The 21463-nt window shown below is 46.5% G+C and overlaps 1 protein-coding gene across 8 annotated transcripts in view; it reads right to left on the bottom strand.

Annotated features, from left to right (window-relative positions):
- The window catches only part of HIVEP3 (HIVEP zinc finger 3), a 239977-nt gene that overhangs the window by 41344 nt on the left and 177170 nt on the right, over positions 1-21463 (bottom strand). The window contains exons 3-7 of one of the 8 annotated variants that reach the window (XM_083454685.1): positions 17777-17857; positions 16270-16398; positions 14308-14482; positions 8784-14025; positions 7089-7234 (exon numbers count right to left, since the gene is read on the bottom strand). In XM_083454685.1, coding sequence (XP_083310811.1) covers positions 7089-7234; positions 8784-13835 — 5198 coding nt within the window. In that variant the 5' untranslated portion in view covers positions 13836-14025; positions 14308-14482; positions 16270-16398; positions 17777-17857. Of the gene's footprint in view, positions 1-7088; positions 7235-8783; positions 14483-16269; positions 16399-17776; positions 17858-21463 lie in introns of all 8 variants that reach the window. The other 7 variants (XM_083454682.1, XM_083454683.1, XM_083454684.1 and 4 more) reach the window with 7 other exon arrangements.

Genomic DNA, 21463 nt, shown 5'->3' with positions numbered 1-21463 from the left:
CGGAGGGGCCCCAGGAGAAACTTTAGACCACATTGCTTAAAAAATCTGGAGTTTAGTAGACCCAATCTGAGTAGCACGACTCAAATTGATTGATTTTTGTTCTTGCATACGTTTCAAACATCCCAAAGTTTGAGTGTCAGTAGCACAGATGTTGTAAAAGTGTTGTGATATGTCATGGAACAAACCAATTGAAGAAGATAACTGTGGTTACCCAGACCTTGTCGCTGGTTGTGAAGGACCCCCCCCCATGACAGTTTAAACTTCAGGACCTCAAAAATGTAGGTCCACCACTGCTTCCCTGGGAAACTGGTTCACTCCTGGGCTTCAATCCGGGATATGAAACCACATTATAGTACAAGAATAAGACATGATTTCCTGGTTCAGATATAATAAAAAACCGAGGTTTAACAAACTCCAGAAGCTTTTAATTGCAGTGAGAAAGAGGAGAGAGGAGAGCATGGGGGCCTGATGCTCATTCGCTGTGTAGTACATTAAATCACAGGTTTCTGTTTCATCCGTGGTGGGAAACAGAGGTTCAGCAAACTCTAGAGGCTTTTAATTTCAGCGAGAAGGAGGTGAGGAGAGCATCTGGGTACTAAACTAAGTCTCATTCTATTTGATTATATCATGGTTTCCTGGTTAAGATGCAAGGGGAAACCAAGGTTTAATAAACCATAAGTTTTTTTATTTAAGGGGGGGGGGAGAGAAAGAGAGGAGGATACAATACCCATTCTAAGTCTATTAGATTGAGACTTCTCCATATGAATTGGAGCTTTGCCAGACTCACAAATATATTGTCAGCACAGGACACTTTAATATACAATACTAGCTTATATTAATTTCTGTTGGTGAGAAGCATCACACTTTTTTTTTAATAGCACAGAACATCTATTTGAAGCATCAATTTGAAGGATCAAATTAGGTAAAATCTCATGAATCTTGGTGATAGCTCGCATCCAGCTGAGTAGTGCTTTATTGATTTGTATTGTCTGCCCACTTATGTCAAGGACAACTGAAATATTTTATCACGATAAAATAAAATAAAAAGTCATTCCATAACAGGCCATCCTTCTAATTTTATGCTGCCCGCTCCATTTTCTGCTATTTTTATTGGGAACAAAAGTTTCATCTAATCCATTTTAAGAGAGGTGGGGGAGAGAAGATAGCTTAGTTCTTCAGGCCGCTCTATTGCTTTCCTAGCCAAGCCCATATTTATAAAAAGAATATAACTTACCAGTGTGTCCATATTAAGGCAACAAAAATAAACCTCTGCAAAGTGTTTCAGACATCAACTCTCTTTAAAAAATAAAATAAATCTCAGAATACTTTCAATTATCAGTCTTTTGGCTGTCTACTCTCTCCCATTTAGACTATGCTTTTACGCACAAAGAGTTAAAAAAATTGTATAAGGCTTCTGCCATTAAAACAGGAACAGCGAACCTGTAGCCCCACCCTTGGCTGTTGTTCCACCATTCCTGAGTAGTGGCTGGGGCTGATGGGAGTTGGAGTCCAACAACATCTGGAGGGCCACAGGTTTTCTAACTCTGCCTTAAAAGGTCAACACCTGATGGCAAAAAAATATTGTCAGGGAACATTCTCTCTCTAAGTATGGAGGGCTAAAGTTGTATACAGCTATTCCAGCTAGCAGCAATTCACATAAGCAATACTGACTGGTCATTTATTTACTGATCAGGAAACTTTACGGACCACTAACCACTAGCAAATATCACGGCGCTGTACAAAAATAAAAAGACAACAAATAAGAGCAGTTTCCCAAAAGAAATCTGATACTGACCATGAGTCAGCTCATCCTTCTAGGAAAGCCAGTAGAAGAAACAGGAAAGTTTTTAGCACCCAATGAAAGGTCTATGATGTTCGAGGCTGTTGAACTTCAATGGGCAGTGTGTTATGCAAAGTAGGTGTTACTGCACTGAATAACTCTGCCTGAGTCACCATTAAATGAAATTCTGGTGTATGTGGTACCACCAGAAGGGCCCCAATAGATGACTGCAGAGAAATCGCTCACAAAAATTCTTGTCAAATCTCTTAAGCCCACAAAACTATGTTGGACAACTTCCCAGGGTCCTTATTCCTACTGTCCCTTCAATATCTGAGACAGCATATGCAGTTTTCAATTGGTTCCTAAATAAAAACTAGACAGAATTCAAAAGCATTACTGCCTCTGACCATGGAGGCAGAGCACAGAGCTAGCAGCCACTGATAGCCTTTGCCTCCATGCATTTGTCTGGTCCTCCATCAGAGTTGGTGGCCATCACTGCATCCTGGGGACTCCAACTCCCACTAGCCCCAACCAGCACTGCCAATGGTCAAGGGTGATGGGAGTTGAGTCCAGCAACATCTGGAAGGCCACAGGATGCCCCATCCGTGGCCTATTCCATCTGGAAATGGCTCTCAGGTAGATATCTGTCCCACCATTTGCTACCTGGAAATTAACAAACTGGAAATGTATGTCTAATTAACAACATCATCAACCTTGGACTTTTTGCAGAGGCAGTTTTAGGGTAGAGTAACCAGTTTGGCCACACTGGGTGCTGGTACCATAGGGGGTGCTGCAACAATTATGTTGAACGGAGGATGAAAGGAGGGAGCACCAAATTTTAGCATCTCCTAGGGCGTTGCTGGAATTTCAGGATCCCAAATCTGCCACTGCTTTTCCTTGCATGTGCTCTACCATGAAGCCTTCCCAGTGTGGGCTGATAGTCTTTCCAGCTAACATTGCATATTGAACGGCAGTCATCTTGGTGTTTCAAGTGACTGGGGTGCGGGGTGGGGAAAGGATTTATCTTGCAGCTATTTTTAACTTTTCAATAACTATCACAAGCTCTTCAAAGCACTTTCTGGGAGAGCTGTCTGTCATGTATCATTGCTTGATGCATGCAGCATAAACCGGCTGTGCACAATGGAATGCCTCCATCTGGGTAAGAAATTGGAAAGTAAAGCCTTCATGATATTTGGGAGCAGCTCAGGGGTTGCAAACAGTTTCCAGGGGAGACACACACACAAAAAGAAAGAATAATAATTCAAAAGCACAAAAGGGAAACTCAAGCAAGGACTTGTCCAAAAGCAACATTAAAACAAAAAACTACAAACTACAAACCTAAAGTTACACAGAATGACATCAGCATTGTGCTACGATGTTCCAATATCTTTCCCCCAGACACAATTGGAATAAAACATTCAGGCTGAAACTCTCTCTTCGCTTGAATTCAAGCAAAGCTCCTACTGGAATCAATGGCACTTTGCTTGTTTGTTGGAAATACATGAAGTTAGTGGCAGGCACAGTCGACCTGAAATCAGGCAGCAAGTTTGGAATTCATTCTTATAGAGAATCCACAGGGCATGGGCTTCTCCCCCTCCTTGGTTTTTACTTCCTAGCCTGAGGATGTAACCTTTCTACCTCCCTCAGACTTAGAGAATGAGTCCCTAATGATATTGCATTAGAACCCTGTTATGTACTGAGCTTGGATCCTAGAACAATAGGCAGGTAGGATCCTAGAAGGCAGCAACCTGATTGGTCTGCAGGAGCCACCCAATCCGGCTCCAGGAGGAAGTGAATCAGCAACCTGATTGGCCTGCAGGAGCAGTCCAATCAGGCTCCAGGAGGGGAGTTGAATCAGACAATCACGCGGGACCCATTTTGGGGGAAAGCACTCACTTACTCACTGTTTACCATGAGCTGAAATAAAGAGCATGAAATCAACACTCAACTCTGAGTATATTTCAAACCAGTAAGAAGCCTGCAAACAGGATATGAGCACAACAGCAACACCTGAAGTTCCCAACAACAATTCAGAAACATAACCATAGCCATAATGGTTAGTAGCCACGGACAACCTTATTCTCCCTGAATTTATTTAATCCTGTTTTAAAACTATCCAAGTTGGTGGTTCTCACTGTCTCTTGCGGGAGCAAGTTCCAAGGTTTGTCTATGGGCTGCATGAAGAAATACTTTCTTTTCTTTTCCCTGAATCTTCCATCATTCAGTTCTAGTATTATAAGAGAGGAAGAAAAAATTTTCTTTATCCACAGTCTCCATGCCATGTATAATTTTACAAACTTCTATCTTGTCACCTCTTACTTGCCCTTTCTCAAAACTAATCCTACTTCTTCCACAAGTGGAAGCAACTGCAGCCAACAACTGCAGAATAGGGCCCTTTAATACAGCACAGTCAACTCCTCCAAGGAGGTGGAGTAAACAGACTTGGCCATCTTCTTAAGTCTTCAGGGGGTCTCAGATCTTTGCTGAGATCTTCTTCCCACTGCTCAGCCAGTAAGGGGCCACTGGGAGCTGTCCATTGTCCTAGCTTCTTCTTAAAACAACTTGCCTTGCCATTATTTGTCTCAAAGAAACTCAAGTCTAATGGTTTCCGCTTCCCCTGAGAGTGCCAACCCTGAGAAGAACAGGATACCCATCGTGGAAGAAAGGCAGGGTGGAAATGGAATTAATAAAGAGAAAACAAGAATTCTGAAATGAAAAGGCACACCTTTCCCATTACATGCAAATATGTTACAGCACGCAGCACCATAGAAGAGGAATTCCCTCCTGTGTGTGTGAGAGAAGGAGAAATTCTGCTTCCATAATGGTTCTTGCTATCTGCAGTTTTTATAAATACCTGTATTAAAATTATGGTACTTGCATATCTATAAGTATTGTCCAGTTAATCAAGAACACTTTAAAAAATAAATCAAAGTAGGAATGGATGGACCCATTAATGTCCTAGTAAAGCATGGGGATGAGAAAAAAGTCTGTCCCCTTCCATTTCCCAGGAAGATATTTAATGGAATTTAATTTAAAAAAACACAATCTGCACAGAAACAGATTTTTTAAAATAAGGGTTGTGCACTGTCCCTGGTCCTCCAATAATGTTTCCTTCACTAAACAGGGCATCCAAAAGCCCAGGGCCTGGAGCAGCTACCATAGCAGCCAACAACTAGGGCTAAGAGGGCTTCGGTCCCCCCATAAAATATTTGAGAGGTCTGCCCCCCAAAGTTGATGGGCATTGCCATTCTAATGGAGCATGTGCACCACATTATGTGATTGATTATGCAGGGCGGGGCTTACCTGGGTCTCCCCAATATTTTATTCAAGTTGGCACCCCTAGCACCTACTGCATAGGGCTTCTTGCCACTGCTTGCTTTAAAAACAAATATGGCAAGGACTCAGTGCCGGTGCGCTGAGCAGGTCTTAACGTAGTTGTGCTCAACGTGTGCAGCAGCAAAAAGCCCTGCTTAAGCCCTGGGTAGCCAGATGCTCTATTTTGAAAAGTTTAAAAGATGAACTCTTGGTGATCCATGAACTGATCTGACTCATGATCCACCCAGATTCAGTCTGGAGAGTCTGCTTTCCTGAATCTGAGCTCAGAATCTGAGCTCAGTCCTTCCCTACTGCTAATCAAAAACTGTTTAATCCATCAAACTGCTTTTATCAGTTAACCATTGCAGCCATCTCTCTCTCTCTCTCTCTCTCTCTCTCTCACACACACACACACACACACACACACACACACACAAAAGGATTGCTGACCTCTGGCTTGGCTATTCCATGCAATATCATTTGGGTGGGGGGTTTTTTCTGAGGGACTCCATGTTTCTGATATTGCAACAGTGCCCCAAACAACAGCCTTTTAAAAATATATGCAGAAAATCAGCATTTGGATAATCTCCCTCCTTCTTTGACAAAAAAAAGCTCATCCTGATTTACAAGTGAAGTTTGGGTGTTAAAGCAGAAACCAGTATTGAATTTAAACCATGCGGAGTGTGTGTCCCCCTAACCTTGAGTGGCAGCACCTTTATCTATTGTTTAAGAAGAACATAAGAAGAGTCTTCCTGGATCAGACCAAAGGCCTGCCTAGTCCAGCTTCCTGTTTCACACAGTGGCCAACCAGCTGCCTCTGGGAAACCCACAAGCAGAACAGAAAGACAATAGCCCTTTGCTTGCTATTGCTCCTTGGGAAACAGTAGTCCTGCTGCTTCTAACCCTAGAGATTTGCATATAGTTATCAAGACAGCTCATTATTCCCCATACACTTTTGGCAACAAATTCCATAACTAGGCACAGTAAAAGTATGCACATCCTTACTGGCTACAGGGAGGTCTTGATATGGCTCAAATTGTGGGGAAGGGCTTAAGGATTTATTTAAGGGTGTCCATATTCTCCATTCTACACCACTGCAGTTTGAGCACAAATTGAAACTCTTGATAATTCAGAAAAAATGAACACAAAATATTGTGGAGGGGAACGTGTGGCCCACCAGATGTTGTCAGACTACAAAGCCTATCATCCCAGACCATTGGCCATGGTGACTGGGGCTGATGGGAGTTGTAGTCCAACAATATCAGAAGCGCTGCAGGTTCCCCACTCTTGGATTATATCTATGGATAAAACTGATAGACTTTGGGACAGTTAGGACCCCAATCCAGAGAATAAAAATAATGTGTGGAAACATCTGGACTGTGCAAATGCTCTTAGAAGTTTGCTAGGGGTGGAGGAGGGTTGAGAGGACCTTATCCCAAAGTCCGGATAATAGATGTGTGATGTCTTGCACTATCCAGTGTGTATGTTTTCGCACAAGTTTGTGTGGAAGCTTGGTGACCACAAGTACAGTCGGTGATGTGCGATGCTTGCGCTATCTGGGCCGAAGAGCCAATGTGAACAAATGCAATCTGCCTCTAAGGTTTTGAGATTATTGTCCTCTCAGCTTCTTCCAATATGATGCTTAAAAGAATTCAGTCCAAACTGAATGCTCTGGGGAAAATTGCCTGGGACAATGCACCTTCACAACACAGTTCTCCAGAATTTCTATAGGCAAAGGGTTGAATGACAGATACATGTTTTCTGTCCAACTCTTTTGAAACTCAGTGCTTACTCCATTGGCATACAGATAATGAAAGTCAAAGAGAATTTAAGGGCGATGGACAGACTTGGAAAAGGAAACAATGGAAGGCCAGGCCTGATTGACTCCCTGCCGGCTTCCATGTGGCATCTTTTACTGACAAGCTGCTTTCAAGAGGACAGCTTTCCATCAGACAGACACAACGGGAGATGGAGTGCGAAGCACAATACTCACCCTCCTTCAAAGATCTTGATCCGGGCTGGCTCCCCTCGTTTGGATATGGGAATGTCGTCTTCTGGTTTTCCTCTTTTCTCCTCTTCCTTTTCAGTTCTCATTTCGTCCTTTTGACCTTCGTTGGGGAGGAGCGAAGGCAGGTGAACCTACCTCGCCAAAGGATGAAAGTAACGGTTTTATTATTCTTCCAAAGGCTTGTTACCAAAGACAGACACCTTGGACAAGGCTCTCTCTCTGGAGAGTGGCGGAGGAAACCCAGCAGCCACCCTAACTTCGGTGATAATTAAGTGTAAGATTTAAACCTGATTTGGAAGGTTCTCATTTTAGACCTGGTGCTACTGGTCTGAGCTGCATGGGGTGGGTGGGAACAAGCCATGCTTAATGGGGCAGAAAAATTGCTTTAAAGTTGCATAAAAAGAAGCTGAGGAATCTGGACTGAGGACTCTGCTTGGCTTGCATGACCCTGTGCATTTTAGGAGTCGTACCAGAGATCACCAGACACAAGAGCGGCTGTGAGTTTTTCTACTGTGCAGTGAGTTCTGCACCTCCCACCTTCACTGTCCAGACTCAAGACTGAACTCCAGTCCTTCCTCTCCACTCCTTCCCAGGTTTCAGGTAGACAGTCTGTCCCCAGCCGCCATGAACATCTTGTATGGATAACTGTTCAAGCGTTCATTCAGTGCTTGGAGCAGGAAGGGACAGGGCATTTCTGAACACTTCTGTCGTTAGCATGCAGGACTAAGACCTGGTAGATCAGGGTTCAGTTCTCCACTCAGCCACTAAATGCACTGGGTGACTCTGGAACAAGTTGTGACCAATGGGCATGGGGCTGAATCATGAACACCCACCCCAGCATCTCCCTGGCACTAAGAATCAAAACCTTCTGACCAGTCAAGGCCTGGGAAATCAGGTGGGAGGGTAGAACAGGATCCCCAGTGCCCAGGAATCCCTCGTCAGCTAGATAACTGTTTCTACAGGACAAGGGAAGAAAGGAAGTCAGGTATGAATCTGGTTAAGTTGCTGGGACCGTTCTCCAAAAGCAATCTGGATTTCATTTAAATTTTCGTCCTGGAGCGATGCCTTTAGCATGCTTTGAAGTTAACCAGTCCAGCACACAACCACCCGCTCCCCACAAAAAAACACACCACCAAACATACCCCAAACATCCCTCTTTGAACGACCCCCAAGTGGTTCTAAGCATTTGATCTTCTTTTCATCTCATTGGAAAATAGCCCAAACACAGCTTTTTCTCCAGGACAGTCATGTAACGCTATGATTTCTAGCATGTCTTCATAAATAGCAGCTATGTTTACCCCAGACTGATCTGTACCGCATGAAGCTCTGCTTAAGTGGCAGACTGTCTTGGATCTGCTCTAGCGATGAATGAACCTGTCAATTTCAGTTTACCTCCATTTCTTATTTTCCCAAATTTACGATTGTAACTTAAGAAACAACAAGCGTATATGAAAATTTGTGTGCATTTTAACGCACATTTCTTCTAATATGCACATTTTTGCATGCATCTTTCCAGGAAAATTTCCCACAGTACAGTGCAATCTGGCACATTATTTTCACTTATCCAGTTTTGTTCACGCATTTCCCTAATATATCCACTTCTATATTTTAATGGCAGCCTCCATGTCAATTCTTACTCACAAAACAGGTGAGGACAAAAGGAAAACCCAATTTCCTTACCTCCGACATTTTGGGGTTCCCGGCGCTTGAGGGCACAAGCCTCCCTGCCTCTGGACGTGGAGCAGCAGACATGGTGTAGGTTTCTTTGCTCACCTTTTGCTTGGAGCGCAGGAGCGAAAGGGCTGCTTTGGTGGACACACCGGGGAGGTTGGGATTATACAAACTAATGCACCAGCCGGCATACACCGAGGACCTTCGGTCAACTTGCTGGATGTGATTTGGCTTTGTGTAATTTAAATAGCACCAACTGACATTAGTAGTTGTATGGAGACTGGGGAACTGAAATACCTTCTTGACATCTGGCCCCTCTTGGGACTTCTTTGAACTTTGGGCAGCCTCAGAACGAAGAGCTGGACTTGGGGAGGTTGTTGCAGGTGGCTCCACAGCCTCTTTCGAATCTTCTTTCTTCACCATCTGCGGGGATTCCTTGCTTTGCAACTGCCTGCCAGCTGGATGCTTAGATTCCTCTCGCCCCTCAGAGCTCGAGACCTCAGGCTGCGGAGAGGCTGGCCATAAAGTTCCCTGGACTTCTTCCAACTCAGACTGCTCAGGCGATACGTCCGGGGGCATTTCTGACTTGACTCTCCTTTGGTTGTGCTTCTTCCCTTCCTCTGTTGCACTGGGGGCCACCACTGCTTCTGACTTCTCCTCCATCTCAGAGAACTCTTCCTCCTTCACCCTTTTTTGCTGCTGGGTTTCCATCGTGAGTTCCAAGCTTCCGGCCGGAGACAGCATCCGCTTGCTTCCTCCGACGGTCGACGGACTCCCTTCAAGATCCAACAGGCTTTCGGATGGTGAGCCAAGAGGAATGTAGCCTTTCTTTTCGGAGAGTGACAGCGGCAGCCTTAGGTAGGGTGTCTGGAAGATGCTCTTTTGCTCTTCGGTGATCATCTGTGCCAGATCGAGGCCGATTCCGTGAACGTTAGCGGTGCAAACCAAGGTACCCTTGGCCTCAAACTCGTCAAATCTCGGCAGGATGATAGAAGAGGCGCTGCAGTGTGACTGAGTGACCAGGATCTGAGAAAGGGTTGTATACATTGCGTTTCCGTAGGAGGGCATGTTCGTCTGAATGCGAACTGGGACAACTAGCGACACGACAGGCTCAGATCGTGCAGGCACCACCAACTGAGAAATGGAGACAGATGCAGAGGGGCTGCTAGGCCGGGCCAAAATATGCAGTCTGCTCTCAGAGCTGTAGTCTGCAAATGGGGAGAAGATGGGACTTCCGGTGGGTGGAGAGAGCCTGGATTTGAGCTGGGGCAAATGGGTACCAATGTCACTTGGCAACTGGAGAGCAAGCTGGGACTGAAGGGGCAGGAAAAAGGCAGAATGGAGCGGCGGGGAGCCTGGGTAGTGCACAGGGACAAGGGATGGGCTCTGCCTGAGGGCCATGTCCCCTGGGTGGGACAGCAGCGGAGGGGCAATGTGAAGCTGGCCTGGGTGCAGCAAAGCGTCTTGCAGCGGGATGGCTGCATTCTCAAAGATGGAGTGCGGTATTTGCGGGATGGAATACTGAGCGGCAAAGAGGTCGGTCATTGTCTGGCTGGAGAAGAGCTCCACCGTCTGTCCCGATGGTGGCAAAAGATGCTGGAATGGCAAGAGAGAAATCTGCGGGGCCATGTACTGTTTCTCGTGGAGCGTCAATTGGGCCGATGGGTGGTGAAACACCTGCAGAGCTTCAGTGTAGGGGTGGGTATATGTGCGCTCAGGGCAGTCTTTTGGCTCACCCTTGTCAGCTGGGTAGCCTCTTTGAGAAGAGGAGGAGGAAGAGGACGGTGGTTGCTGCTGGGGCAAACTTGCAGCTGAAGATTTGCTTGTGGACTGCAGCAGCTCTTCCGTTTCTGTCCCTCCTTTGGAGCCAGAGTCCGGCTCGTGCTCTGGGTGCCCAGCAAGAGACGCCTGCCTCACCAGGAAACATTTCCTCCTCTCCTGTGCTGCTGATGTTGTTGGTGGGCGGGGCAAGGAAGTGGGAGAGGAGGAGCACAAGCTCCCATAGTCAAACGATTTGCTGCGGGTCTCCGACATTGGAGAGGAGGGAGAGACGTTGGGCGTCTGCTCGGAGACGGACCTCCGCATTTCTCGGGTAGGATGGTGAGGGTGGTGGTGGCCTGGCACTGTTAACATGTATGGGCCAAGCCCAATAGGTTTTATGTGGGATTCAGAGGACTGGGAAGCAGCTTCCTCGCGTTCAAATGACGTTGAGCGGCTGGAGGCATGGGAGATGCTGCTCTCCTGACTGGGGCTCCTCACTGACTCAAAGCTGGATTCTCCAGAAGACTGAGCCATTTCCGCAAGCCTCAGCCTCTTCTTTTTGGGTGGCAGCTTCTCTGCAGGAAGCTGGGAGAGAGACTGGCTTCTCTGTGGCCACTGAAACTCCTCCGTCTTCTCCGGCTCTTTAGGGGGAGGTTCGGGCTCCGTCTCTGGCCTGTCCGGCTCTTCTGTGACCAGGATCTCAGGGACTTGGATGTTGGGTTGACGCACAAGCTTTGGCTGCAGGGAATGAGTCGGCCGGCTCTGCTGTGCAGCTGACTGAGAAGTGTAGGGCAACGACAGCTTTTCCTCCCCTTCCAAGCTGCTCAGTTGTTCGATAGAATCCGACTTCTCAAAGGAGCTTGTGTGCTGGATGACAGAGATCTCCTTTGAGGTCGTCCTCCTCTCCTTGACCTCCGTACCAAAAGATGGTTTTGTAGTCCTAGAGTGGAAAGTGACACCGGCGTCAGAGAGCGGCATCGATTTGCTGAGGTCTGCTGGTGACGTCATGGACTCGGAAGTCAGGTTCAAGGCCACATCAGTGGGTTTCAAGCTAGTAAACTGAGCGGCTGCCCCAGAGCTACAGGAAGATGGACTGGTCAACTCAAAAGCCGGGGGGTCCTCATCATCACCGAGGCTCTTTTCCTTACGCCTTTTCCTCAGCGGAGTTAGTTCTAAACTGGTCCCCAGCTTATAATGCATCATCTGCGGCCAAGGATCAGATTCTACGGAACCTTTCTCGGCTTCCAACGAAAAATGAGAACTGGAAGATCGGGGCTTGGAGACCTGCAGTTCCGAACAGTAATACTTCTTGTGGGCTTCGTAATTATCCCGTTTCTTGTACCGAGCACCGCAAACGTTGCACTCGTACATGAACCCTTTTGTTTTCGCGCCCTTCCTTGACTTTTTGGTGAGCTCGCTCTCCTTGCTTTCTTGTTCCTCGGGAGGTTTGGAAGTGCTTTCTTTGCTCGCCGTGCCCACGTCCTCCGAACCATACTCCACCCCCAACGGAAGTTCGATGGCGGGCTGCCGTTTTAGCATGCGTGGGTGGGAAGACACCTGACCGCGGCTTTGGACCCCCGATTCGGTGATGTGGTCATCGAAAGAATAGCTACCTCTAAAGGTATGGGAGGAGCTGATGGTGCACGCAGCTGAAGGCATAGAGTGGCTTCGTAGGAGAGGCACTGTCTCTGTGGCACTGTGGGAATGCTGGAGTGATAGCAATGATTGTTCAGGCTTCATTTTTTCCATGTGGGGCATCAGTGACTTGGATGAATCGAGTTGGCTACCGGAGCCGGGTTTGATTTCTAACGCAAAGGGCTCTCTGTACGGGCCGGACTTTGGCGATTCAATGCTGCTGCGTCTGGACAATGAACTTCTCCTGGGCTTGACGCTATCTATCTCGCTGGTGTCAACAACGGCTTCGTTAATAGTGATCAGTTTGGTGATATGTTCAATAACCTGCGTTCTGGGCACAGACAAAGGAACTGTGCTGAGTTTCTCCTCGGACGATACCTGGGGAAATTCCTGGGCAGTGGCCGCCGCTAACATGGAAGTCCGCTGGCCAATTCTCCCACATTTGCCAAAAATAATCTCTGCATAAGACTTGGCGTTGGTGTTTGGTGGGCTGATTTGCTGCTCGGCACTCTCTGACCTGGAGAAATAGCCGGATTCTGTGCTCCCTTTGCTGCCAGGACTAAGGAAAGCCTGTTCCTCAATCACCTTCTTTCTTTCACTCAATCGAAGAGCGAGTTTCTGCTTGATAGTATGCGTTTCCTCCGATTTATGACTTAGGGCATGCTCTGAAGCCGGCTCCACAAACGGGCTGCTTTCTTCGAGAGACTGAGACAGGCTGGAGTGAGAAAATGAGCAGCTCTCTAGGCTAGAGCTCTGGCTTCCCGACCCGTACAACATGCTTTGCTTTCTTCGGGGCGACAGTTCTGCCAAATGGCTCGGGGCGCTCCTGGTCTCCTCCTCCGAGTCGGTGCTTTCACCCTCTGTGGGCTCTTCAAATTCCTCTCCGGCCATCTTCTCCATTTCCAAACCGGAAGGGTACAGCTCGGTCCCAGTCCCCGAGGCGAGACCGGCTTTGATCCGGTGAGCGTGAGACTTCCGATGTTTATACAGATTGCTCTTGGTTTTGAAGGAAAAGCCACAGGGGATGCAGGGATAGGGCCGCTCCCCTGTGTGCGAACGGATGTGTTTCTGGAGGACGCTGGGCTTGGCGCAAGGCCGGCTACAGTACTGGCAAATGTATTTGCCGGGTTTCTGGGGTTTCTTCTCTTTCTTGTGGCCTTCTTCCGAGGATTTCAAGGAAGCTTGCGAAGCGCGGGGAGTGTAGACCTTTGGAACGGAGGGCATGTCCTCTTCGGGGACGACAGGAGGACGGGACGGCAAGAGCTGGCCAGGGTGAAGCCCAGAGGATGGAAAAGAACTGGAGGGACCTGCTCTGGCTGGGTCGACTAGCTGCCACGTCGTGGGGCCTTCAAGGACATGTTCCTGCTTCCGGGGAGGCATGAACGCTGGCGACAGGGGGTGCTGCTGAAGCTGGGAGATGTGCGGAGGGCGTTCAAAAGAGGGGCGTTTGAGCTGGGCTGGCCCTGTCTTCTCCTGGGCCTCCTCCCTCGAAAAAGGCTGTTGCGCTGCAACGTCCCGGAGGGGAGAGCCTTGCAAAGGAGCCGAGCTCCCCGGATAGGTAGCGGCGGACGAAACACTGCTTTGGAAAGCCTGTCCTTTGACAAGCCTCCTCCTCGACCCTTCCTCGCCCTTCTTTGTGCTCCTCTGGCTTTGTTCAGGATCCATGACCTTGGAAAGGGAAAGGCGAGGAGGGGGGAGATGGTCCAAGGAATCTATTTCGGGAAGGTGTCGGCAGGCTTCATGGATAATGAAGGAAGGACTCCTCTGTGTTAGCTCGCCGGCATTTGCTGCGGGGCTGCCAAAGGTGGCGGCCAGAGAAAACGGTTGTTGACTCGAGATTTCAAAGCGTCACTTGCTGCTGTTTGATTCGGGGGGGGGGGGGAGGAACAGAGGGTGGGGAGGGAACAATGAAAAGGAAAAAAAAGGTTGGTTGAGGGTCAAGAGAGTTCACACTGGTAAAGCATGACAAACTACTTCAAAGCAGGAAAACGGTCCAAAACCTGTAGTCCAAATATTTTCCTTGTGGATTTTGCAGAGGCTTTAAAGCGGGCCATTTTTATCACCGTTGATGGTGGCAAGCCTTCAAAGAGGAGAAGCAACCCAGAACATTGCCTCGGGTCCTTTTTCTCATGCAAACCTTGGTAAATGTGAGGCTCCCATGCTCATCTCGCAGCCATCTTTCTCCTTGGCTTGGAAAAACAGCACTTGGCAGTCCTCTGTTTCTCTCTGCATGTGTGCCCTGATTCCTTCTTTGCTTTCCTCTTCTTCCCCTTTGCCGTTCAGAGACCTCGGGAACCAGACCGATCACAATCCTGCAACGACATTTGTCGAAGAGGTGAAAACACACACAAACACACAATTGCTACTGTTTGCATTCATCATGTTTTAAAGCAATCCAATATTCAGAGTACAAAGGAGGAACGCAGGAAGCTGTCCCCTACCAAGTCAGACCATTGGTCCATCTAGCTCAGTTCTGTCTGCACTGACTGGCAGTGGCTCTCCAGAGTTTTCCCCAGCCCTCCCTGGAGTGGCCAGTGATTGAACCTGGGACCTTTTGCATGCAGAGCAGGTGCTCTATCCCTGAAGGAAAGTCCTTCCCCAATGGAACTGAAGACAACAGAACTCCCCTTTTGCATAAGCAGGCAGTGGATCATGCTTCCTGGCAGCAATCCTAGGCAGACTTATTGCAGTTAAGCTCTCCCACACACACACACACCATGCACACTTTTTTAAAAAAGTGCTAATGAACATAATCCAGTGCAGTAGATGTATTCCAGAAAACATGCACAGCCAAGATGACCTCAGACTGTAAACAGTCACCTGCACTTGATTACTCAAAATTAACTTTGATTCCGCCCCGCTTCCTGCAGCTGCTGTGAGCTGGACAATTTATAGGTTAGATATTTGCATTTATTTATTTTTTCATTTAAAGAAAATCCTGTTCTCTCGTGAATGTCAGAAACCTTATCCAACCGAAGGGGCAAATAGGTGCTGCTCTGGGGTTTGCCTAGAAAAGGCAGGGAAATGAACAACACGGAAGGCCTTTAATAACAGAAAATACGCAAATGCAGATTGTGTTCTCATCGTCTTTATGATATCACATAGAGTCGACCTTTATGGTATCAGACTTCTGGAGCTGCGGCTTGCACAATCAGCAGGAACATTTTGAGGGCTGCACGCCAGTAGCTTGCATGGCCACAGGCAAAAGTGGGTATGGCAACAGATACGACTTACCTTTGCACAGTTCTGGCCATGCAAACATCAGAGGTTTCCGGATACATGTACAAACACACCTCTCCATTCACTACCCAGGCAAGCGAGAGGCATTATCACAGTTCAGCAACATGTTCCAGACAGGCAAAAAGACTTGAGGTGGTTGTGGAGCAGGGCTGGGGAGCTGCGTAGCCTGGGAAGAATCCTGAGGGCCAGACAGAGAGGCCCGGAGGGCTGAAATTTCCCCCCTGAGGTTCCCCACCCAATCTACACCACTGTCTTCTGACCTGTTTGCCCATAGTCGATTTGGGGCAGCTACAGAGGAAGAGGGGTGGGGTCACCACTCAGGGGTAGTCCCCGCACTTCATATGCAAAAGGTCCCAGGTACAGTCCTTGGAAACTCCTATCTAAGGAGTCAAGTGCCCAGTATACCTGAATGAGCATCTCCACCCCCATCGTTCAGCCTGGACACTGAGTTCCAGCGCCGAGGGCCTTCTGGCGGTTCCCTCACTGCGAGAAGTGAAGTTACTGGGAAGCAGGCAGAGGGCCTTCTTGGTAGTGGCACCCGCCCTGTGGAACGCCCTCCCATCAGATGTCAAAGAAATAAACAACTATCTCACGTTTAGAAGACATCTGAAGGCAGCCCTGTTTAGAGAAGTTTTTAATGACTGATGTTTTAATGTATTTTTAATCTTTTGTTGGAAGCTGCCCAGAGTGGCTGGGGAAACCCAGCCAGATGGGTGGGGTATGTATGTATAAATAAATAAATATTGTTATTGTTATTGTTATTAATATTAATGTAGAAGACCCCCCTAAATGAACTCCTGGAGAACCACTGCCAGCCAAAGAAGGTGAAATATTGGGCTAGTTGGGGAAATAGCCTGACCTGATATGAGGCACCTGCCGATGTTCCTAGAAGGTGATTTCTCATCATTTCTCTGAGTAATTGCTAACCTTCAAACCGTGACACATTGTAGATAGCAGCGCTATTGTGACGTCTCCAGGCTCATCGTTTCTGTGGAAAGAGAAAAACAATTTGCTCCAAGTTTGCTTCACTTTTAACCAACTTGGGGGGGGGGGGGTGTTTGCAAACATGTGAAGACCCATGGGCCATTTGATGCAATAAGAGGCAAGCAACATAGTGCTCTTAGGATGCTGCTGGGTACCAACTCCCATCAGCCTCAGCTAGCAGGAGTGCCAATGGACAGGGATTTGCTGTCCAATAACTTCAGTCCATTGCTCCTGCCACAGACACTTCTTTTAATAAACATCTGTGGCAACAAGACACTCATTTCAATCAATCAATGTCCAACAGCTGCTTCCGCCAACCCAACAATCTGTGACTCAACCAGGGATGGGTGTATCAGTCTATTTCTTGACTCTCATGTGAATTCACACTCAAATCTGTTCCATCCTGTTTCCGCATTGATCTGAATATATATTTTTAAAAGCATAGACAAAAAACGGCATTTAAATACGTATTGCTGTTTTGTCTCAAAGCAATCGTGCATTTCTGAAGCAGAGAGCATTTGAGGAATGTGAAACCTGGGGGATTAACTGTGAGTTGTGTCCAATGTTGCTCATAGATGAAAATAATGGACATGATTAACTTTCTACCTCCTGTCACAGGGGCTGGCCCTGGGCATTCCTATCCTCATGGAAGGTGAGTCTATTGGTTCCCAGCTGCCATAATGGCTATGTTCTACCTCCACCATCAGAGGCTGTATGCCTCTGAATGCAGCTTCTGGGAATCACAAGCTGGGAGAGAGTGTTGTGCTCTCAGGTCCTGCTCACAAGCTTCCCACAAGCATCTGATTGGCCATTGTGAGAACAATGGACTAGAAAGCCCTTCAGTTGAATCCACCAAGACTTTTCTAATGATCGTATGTGCCTGAGGATGTCCTATTGTGCCTGGGGATGGTTCCAAGGCCTGAGCACACACAACTCCCGACTGAAACCTCAGAAACTTCAATTACTAGCTTTACCTTCAAGTTCTCTCCCAACAGCCCTGTCAGATAGGGCAATTGTTCTCTAGCAAGCCAAAGCTCCTGGGTTTTTAAGACTGGACTGAAAGGGAGTTCTCAATAGAGTTTTCAGCTCAGCCCAAGTAATCACTGATTGCTAGGATGGTTTTATCTTGTCTTATTTCTACGATGTCATTTTTGTGGTAAACACTGACCATGGAAAATATTGCACATTAAACACACAAGAGCACACACACAAACAAATCCAGGACACTACAGCCTTGGTAAAACTCATTGAACGGACTGTAAATATTCCACCAAGGACCCCACCAGCACAAATGAATGCAACAGTGCCTTGATCAACAACACACACACACACAAACACTCACCCCTGCTCCATTTAATGGCAGGAGGGTGAGGAATACTTACAACGAATTTGATTTCTGCAGCTCTAACGGCGTTTGCGCTTTCCTTTATTTATTTTATTACTTCTGAAGGGCTTAATTCAGCCTGCAAAACAACAAAGGTGAATAGCAATCAGAGAAACACATTTAAAAGAAAGCATTGTTTTCAACCACGGACAAACCTTTGGGTAGAGAATGGAACACACACACGGTAATGGAAACCTTAAAACACAGACTTGCTCCCAACAAGCTGACTTTTTCCATAGACTTTTTATCATATGTGGTGGGAATGTAGAGAAGTTAGTTTTTTTTGAGAAAGATATATGATGAATTGAAAAAAATGTTTAAATTAACATTTGTTTTTTAAAAAACAGAAGCATTTTTGTTAGGGATTGTAGGAGAAGACCTGCCAAGAAAAGTAAATAACTTATTTATGTATGCTACAACAGCGGCAAGAGTCTTGTTAGCATAAGGATAGAAGAATGAGGAAATCCCAACGAAAGAACTGTGGCAAGAAAAATTGATGAGCTATGCGGAATTGGCCAAATTGACATATAAACTGCGTAAAAAGGACAACTGTGACTTCGGGGAAGAATGGGAACTTTTCACAAACTATCTAAAAAGACAACAAAATGAATTGGACTCTTTGGCAGGTTTTGAATAAAGATTCACAAATTTATTAGCTGAACATACGATAGATAAAGTAAGGATATGTACAATTTTATAACATGCAGAAAACAATATATGTAAAGAAATCAGGGAGGGGAGCTGAGGGAAGTCCTTGGTGGGGGGAAGAGGGAGGGTTGAGGGGGGAAAGGGGGGAAATAATGTAATTGATTAAGAGGATTGATAAATTGTTATGTGGAAATTGGTTAATAATTTTTTTTTTTAAAAAAAGCTGACTTTTCCCATAGAGAGATGCTGAACCCCACGCATTGAGTTGACAGTTGCAGAGGTGCGCGTGTCTGTGATCAGACGTGTGGCGATGGACCTACCTGCACTAAGTGACCAGGGGAAGCATCACAAAAGAAGTTGGCCCCAAACAGACCTCTAGCTGCAATTAAGCAGGTGGAAAGGAATTGCCTTACACTATGTGTCCATCTAACTTAGTGTGGGGGACTCAGACTGGCAGTCGCTCTCCAAAAGATCTCAGAGAAAAGATCACATGTGGAAGGTTCCAGGGTCAATTCCAGCTAGGGCTTGGAGAGTTCCCTGCCTGAAGAAGAGCTGCTGCCAGCCAGTGCAGACAACATTTAGCTGGATTGACCAAGGATCCAAATAACTATATGTGACGCAGCAGCTAAAAAAGCCAATGCAATTCTGGGCTGCATCAATAGGAGTATAGCATCTAGATCAAGGGAAGTAATAGTGCCACTGTATTCTGCTCTGGTCAGACCTCACCTGGAGTACTGTGTCCAGTTCTGGGCACCACAGTTCAAGAAGGACACTGACAAACTGGAACGTGTCCAGAGGAGGGCAACCAAAATGATCAAAGGCCTGGAAACAATGCCTTATGAGGAACGGCTAAGGGAGCTGGGCATGTTTAGCCTGGAGAAGAGGAGGTTAAGGGGTGATATGATAGCCATGTTCAAATATATAAAAGGATGTCACATAGAGGAGGGAGAAAGGTTGTTTTCTGCTGCTCCAGAGAAGCGGACACGGAGCAATGGATCCAAACTACAAGAAAGAAGATTCCACCTAAACTTTAGGAAGAACTTCCTGACAGTAAGAGCTGTTCGACAGTGGAATTTGCTGCCATGGAGTGTGGTGGAGGCTCCTTCTTTGGAGGTCTTTAAGCAGAGGCTTGACAACCATATGTCAGGAGTGCTCTGATGGTGTTTCCTGCTTGGCAGGGGGTTGGACTCGATGGCCCTTGTGGTCTCTTCCAACTCTATGATTCTATGTTTCCAATGTTTCTGATACCTGTTACCTGACCTCTTTAGCTGTAGATTCTGGGGATCAGACCTGAAAACCTTCTGCATCTAAACGGTGCGATCTACTCAACAGGGCTAGGATTCTGTCTCCCTAAACCAAGGAGAGGCAATGTGAGGCCCTCCACCTTATTTCAAAAGTACTCTTCAGTCAATCGGTTCAGACGTCTGGCAAGAAGTGGCCCTGCCTACTTTTCATTCTAGCCCCACCCATTCCTGGCTTCAGGCCCCACCCACCACCAGCATGCATTCTCCATCAGTTTACCCCTCAGCACTAAAAGGTGGTTGCCCACTAAAGGTTGCACCAAAGCAGGGGTATCCAACATGGCTTGCTCTAGATGTTGTTGGACTCCAATTCCCATAAACCCCAGCCAGGATGACCAATAGTCAGAGATGATGTAGTCCAACAACATTTTGTGGCTATCCTTGCCCTAAAGGGCTGGGGGGTTGACACAAGCTAGGGTTGCCTGCCACCTCGAGTTCCTTGGAAGAAAATTGGGATAAATAAATAAATTTTAAAACTAATGTAAGCCCTGTGTTGGCAACGCAACTCAAAACAAATTTAAAAGAATAAGAAAAAGGCAATAAAACAAGTTAGTATCTTGAAATCAAGACAAAATATTCAGTGAAAGGGGTATTGGATTGCAATGGGGGTAGCATTTTCTGCATCCTGGGTTAGGTAGAAGGTCAGAGAACTGAGACCCAAATCCACTGCATTTTACTTAGCATTCATTTCTCCCTCTTATCTCTGCATTCCTGGCAAAGGGGAGGTGTTAAAAGAACTTCAGCTGAAGAGAGACCACTTTGTCATTTTAGTGAGGCCATAAAAGGATCTTAGTGGCTGTTTCTGTTTTTACTTTCCCTTTCCTTTTAATTGATTCTGCTTTCCTCCCTTAATGTTACAAAAAAGGCAATATATTTCAAAGATTGAATGTGAATTAAAAAGTGTCTGCTGCATGGCTTTTATTACCATGACATTCGGCAGTTTGTGATCTCTTTGTTCCATTATTCCACAAGCTGTTTTGCTTGGGAGTTTACAGAAGAACTCTTGCCAGTTATGTACCAGCCAGTTCAGATGCCCCCCCCTCTTAATGGTCTTCTTCAGGCATTTGGGTGCCATTGGCTCAGTTCAGACATCTTGCCAAACAGGAAGCTTAATTATGGTTTGGTGTGATGTCTGACCTGACAAACCATGGTTGCTTTGGGGGGGGTGGAATCTGCCAGCAACAGAATCCATGTCACAGGACCTGCTTGTGGGCCTGTTACAACAGGGCTCTGTGGACGTTTCTAGGTCCAATGATTCATGGCTGGCTATTTTTCTAAGCAGCCTACAAACAAAGCTGACTTCGTTTTAACAGATCAAACTAAGGGGAGGAAGGGAGACCAGAAAACCTGAATTGGCAGTGTATTCATCAAGCGATCTTTAAATAGATTTTCTGTGCTACCTCTTTATAATGTTGCTTCCCTATTTTGGTACATTGTAGTGACTCAAAGAAGGCAACTTTCTTCCCCCACAAGCTGAAAATTACTATGGCTGCACTTGGGCCAGCGGCTGAGATATCACTTCAAGCCAAGTGCCTTGGTGCTGAAATCCTATCAAAAGAAAACTTCCTTAGCTTATCAGCCCTTGCAGACAGTAGACAAGATTATTTGAAACGGCCCTTGAAGCATTGTTATTTGCTTTTACAGTTTCAGCAGATGATTTGTTGCTGACATATATCAAATTGAAAGCAATGGCATTTTGCTTCTTTATTTAGAAATATTTATACCTTGCCCTTTTG

Source organism: Podarcis tiliguerta, assembly GCF_965153285.1.
Source record: "Podarcis tiliguerta genome assembly, chromosome: 8".
Lineage (NCBI taxonomy): Eukaryota > Metazoa > Chordata > Lepidosauria > Squamata > Lacertidae > Podarcis > Podarcis tiliguerta.
The sequence above is the reverse complement of the archived record's forward strand: the minus strand, read 5'-3'. Positions and strand labels throughout refer to the sequence as shown.